This window comes from Arachis stenosperma, chromosome 4 (genome assembly GCF_014773155.1).
Source record: "Arachis stenosperma cultivar V10309 chromosome 4, arast.V10309.gnm1.PFL2, whole genome shotgun sequence".
NCBI classification, from domain to species: domain Eukaryota; kingdom Viridiplantae; phylum Streptophyta; class Magnoliopsida; order Fabales; family Fabaceae; genus Arachis; species Arachis stenosperma.
The window spans coordinates 144,904,314-144,908,290 of record NC_080380.1 but is presented as its reverse complement, the minus strand read 5'-3'; the positions used below and the strand labels follow the sequence as shown (position 1 = coordinate 144,908,290).

The window sequence follows — 3,977 nt, the reverse complement described above, 5'->3', positions numbered from 1 at the left end:
GGAGAGTAAGGATCGCATATATTCGGGCAATTAAAGACATGTATGATGGGGCCACAACTAGTGTGAAGACTCAAGGTGGTGTGACAGAAGAATTCCCTATTGGTATAGGATTACACCAGGGATCATCCTTAAGCCCATACCTTTTCACATTAGTCCTGGAAGTACTCACAGAGCACATCCAAGAGGCTGTGCCATGGTGCATGCTTTTTGCCGATGATATCGTCCTTATGGGAGAGTTAAAGAAAGACCTAAATAAGAAGTTGGAGCTATGGAGAGAAGCTTTAGAAGTGTATGGTCTGCGCATAAGCCGTAGCAAGACGGAATATATGGAATGTAAGTTCAGTCTGAGAAGGGAAAACCCCAATATAGAGGTGAAGATTGGAGAAAACATCCTAGAAAAAGTTAAAAGTTTTAAGTATCTTGGGTGCATCATACAGGATAATGGATAGATTGAACAGGATGTAAATCATAGGATCCAAGCAGGTTGGTTAAAATGGCGGAGTGCATCTGGTTTTATATGCGACAAAAAAGTGCCTTTAAAACTTAAAGGTAAATTCTATCGCACCACTATAAGACCGGCTATGCTGTATGGTACAGAGTGTTGGGCGGCTAAAGGGGAGCACGAACATAAGCTGAGTGTGGCAAAGATGAAGATGTTGAGATGGATGAGTGGTCATACGCGATTGGATAAAATAAGGAATGAAGATATAAGGGAGAGAGTTGGAGTAGCACCCATTGTGGAAAAGATGGTTGAATCGCGTCTCAGGTGGTTTGGACATGTGAGAAGAAGACCGATAGAACATCCAGTCAGGAGGGTGGATGAGATGGAAGATGGACAAAGGGCGAAAGGCAGAGGAAGACCTAAGAAGACTATCCATGAGGTGGTCAAACGAGATCTACATGTAAACGGTCTCTCTGTAGATATGATACATGACAGAGTACAATGACATCGTTTGATTCATGTAGCCGACCCCATTTAGTAGGACAAGGCTTTGTTGTTGTTGTTTGTTGTTGTTGTATTATATAGATAAATTGAACCAAAAAATAAATAGATACTTATAGAATTATTTTTCTCTTACTTAATATATAGTAATACTGTAACTATAGAAACATATATTTTTTTTTGTTTTTAAACGGTGGCATTGACTTTTGGCCAAAAAAAGTTGAGTAGTTCTGTGTGATACGCCATGCACCTATGTGTTTTATGATTTGTTATTAATCATCCATGCAAGCATCGGTAGTTGGCCTAACGCTGAGACACAGAATAACAATAACTAATCTTCCAAAATTCAAAATTTTATATCAAAATTTCTTAATCATCAAGCGTAGCTTAATACGTAACCTCAACTACATTTGATCACATTTTAATTTAATTTTATCTGCAATTAAAAAAAGTTTAAATTTTATAAAATCACTTTCCAGTTAACTACTATGAGACAGACAGTAAAAAACTAAAAAAAAAGTGTACACAATTTTATTAACACATCATAAAAAAAAAATAGCACTACTACTAATAATATTGCAATAATGTTAAGTTCAATGGATAATACAAAGATTAACAAAGATCAGATAAAAATGTTTGACTATTGAACATTAGTATTTTTTTTTTCTAGCGTAAAGTATTATTTTTGTTTTTAATTTTTGGATTAAATTTTACTTTGGTCTTTAATGTTTCAAATATCCTATTTTAATCTTAAAAAAGTTTAAATAAATTTAATATTGTCCTACTATTAAATTTATTTAACTCGAATAATTAACAAAAAAAATTTTACACTAGTAATTATATTAAAATTGAATATCATATTGCCTCTTAAATATGATAACTATTCATTTAACTGTAAGACAATATTGATTTTATTTATTATATCTTTTAAAATTAGAATAAAACGTTTAAAATATTAAGAACTAAATTAAGATTTGCCTCAAAAGTTTGGAAACAAAATAGTACTTCACCACCTTTTTTTTTTCAATTAAAGTTACCAACCTAATAATAAGTTCATGCATTTGCAGGTAATCAATTCAGAATTTAAAGGTATGATATAAACGACATGTTTACTTTAATTTGTCTTTAAAAAAAAAGAAAGAGTAATAATATTATTTAATATCCTTCAACCTTGTCTAGTAATTCCATAGGTTGCAAATGTCTGCGGACGCTGAAGATGAATGTTCTTGGTTCCCAAAGAACCTGTAAAACATGTCATTGTTGTAAATCAAAGATGATATATCAGCATCAAACTCTGATTTCTGATTCTGCCTTGCAATTGATCCGTTGTTTTCTTGAGGCAGAGTATAATAATCCGGATTCTCAATTTGGTTTGGAATCTGAATTAATTCTTCATTGATGGAAGCAGGGGAAAAGTTCAAGATAGGAGTTTCCCTGCTTTCAACTATGTCATCATGCAAATTGTTCCGGACTTCGGCTTGATTCGGATCGGAGGAGTAGCACGTCGCCTGAGATAACTCGCCGGGGGTGGTTCTCGATGATGAAGAATCCATCAATGGAGGCATCAAAGGAGTAGGTTTTGGCAATGGTAATGGTTCCTCTCCCGAAGAGTTGAGCCTCTCCAACTTTGCAATATTCAGTCTTTTTCCATTATTGCCCTTCTCAAATACTCTGCATATAACCCATTCACCCTATGAATGGTAAACACTCGTTAGCAAAATTTTCATTTTAAAACAGAGTATTAAAACAGAGGAAAACAGAGGAAAAACAGAGTAAAATATACTAACTCTTTCAGGTTGTGACAGATTATAAACAGATTTGTTCCCTTCCAATCTATATTCATGCATGACCCAATTAGTCTTTTCACCTCTTGGAGCTCTTCCTTTGTAGAAAACAAGGGTCTTCTTCATCCCAATCTTTGAGTTCTCCTTTGATATCTCCTTGTCTTTGCCTGTGGCCTTCCAATATCCGGCCTCAGTCGCCCTATTAGTCCTTTGGCCAGTTGGGTATTTTCTATCCTTCATACTAAAAAAATACCATTCTGTTTCGCCCATTTTTGCTAAACCTTTAAACATAATAAAAGGGAGCAAATTAGGTAATAAAATCGCCATCTAAAAAGATATGTAATGATGAGAAAGTTTCAAAGTTTTACCGGGTAAATCCCATGGCTCAGACTTGTTCATATCAGCATCAGCAATTGCTATAGAACAGAAGTGCTTATCATCAAGAACCTTCTTAACAAGGTAGTAATTTATGAGCTCTACATCGGTGGGATGAAATCGAAAGCCGGATGGCAATTCGAACTTCTGATCTTTCTCTCTTTGCATTCTAACATTCTCCATTGATTCCATCTCTATGCTAGGCTCCTTTGGTTCATAAAAACCATCGAAACACGACAAATATGTCGGTTAAACTTGGCAGCTATCGAACATTCGGCGCCGGAATTCAAGTGGGCTAAATGCAGAGAAACCAACCTTTAAAGGGTAGTGGACAATTTTACACTTGTGTGTTGCAAGGAGTTAAAAAAGGAAGCTTTTGGGGTTAGGGTGGCTACACTTTTTGATGCATATATCATGGGTGTGAAGACAAGTTAAGAGAGTGAATAAATTGAGCAGTTCTTCTTTTTTAGTGTGGAGGGTTTAATTTTCCTTTTTTGAGGAATTTGATGGAAAAAAAATGCAATTGAGAGACACTCAAAACAAAGATCTATGTTATGAGAAACAGAATCCTTAAATACTGGGTTTTTAGGTGCATAGAACCGTGACTAATAAGGCAACTTGGGTAGGGTGCGTTTTCATGCTTTAAACCGTGTGTTTTTCTATGGTGATGTGCATGATTGAGTATGTCCAAAATTGGAAAGTGAAAATTAGATTTTAATTTTGAGATATCTATGAGGTAAATTTTTTTACGAAATAATTTTTTTACATATAATTTTTTATATGACTATTAAGATGATAAATGTGTAAAATAATTATTATTTTTAATTGACTGTTTAAATAATTTTTTTACATCGATGATATATTAAAATTAAATT

General features: G+C 34.1%; 1 protein-coding gene across 1 annotated transcript; it reads right to left on the bottom strand.

Annotated features, from left to right (window-relative positions):
• Nucleotides 1-1,960: 1,960 nt before the first annotated feature.
• On the bottom strand, nt 1,961-3,664 carry LOC130976439 (NAC domain-containing protein 92-like). Its single transcript, XM_057901310.1, has 3 exons — nt 3,096-3,664; nt 2,731-3,008; nt 1,961-2,634 (listed from the first exon to the last, which is right to left on the bottom strand). The coding sequence occupies exons 1-3, from the start codon at nt 3,292-3,294 to the stop codon at nt 2,119-2,121; spliced, it is 993 nt and encodes a 330-aa protein (XP_057757293.1). The 5' UTR covers nt 3,295-3,664; the 3' UTR covers nt 1,961-2,118.
• Between the last annotated feature and the right edge of the window lie 313 nt (nt 3,665-3,977).

Bases quoted from the DNA above. Each gene is read 5' to 3' on its own strand.
- LOC130976439 (XM_057901310.1), bottom strand. From the start codon at position 3,294: ATGGAATCAATGGAGAATGTTAGAATGCAAAGAGAGAAAGATCAGAAG. The intron at 3,009-3,095 runs GTAAAACTTTGA...TTATGTTTAAAG, and splicing joins TGAGCCATGGGATTTACCCG to GTTTAGCAAAAATGGGCGAA. The intron at 2,635-2,730 runs GTTAGTATATTT...TACCATTCATAG, and splicing joins ATCTGTCACAACCTGAAAGA to GGTGAATGGGTTATATGCAG.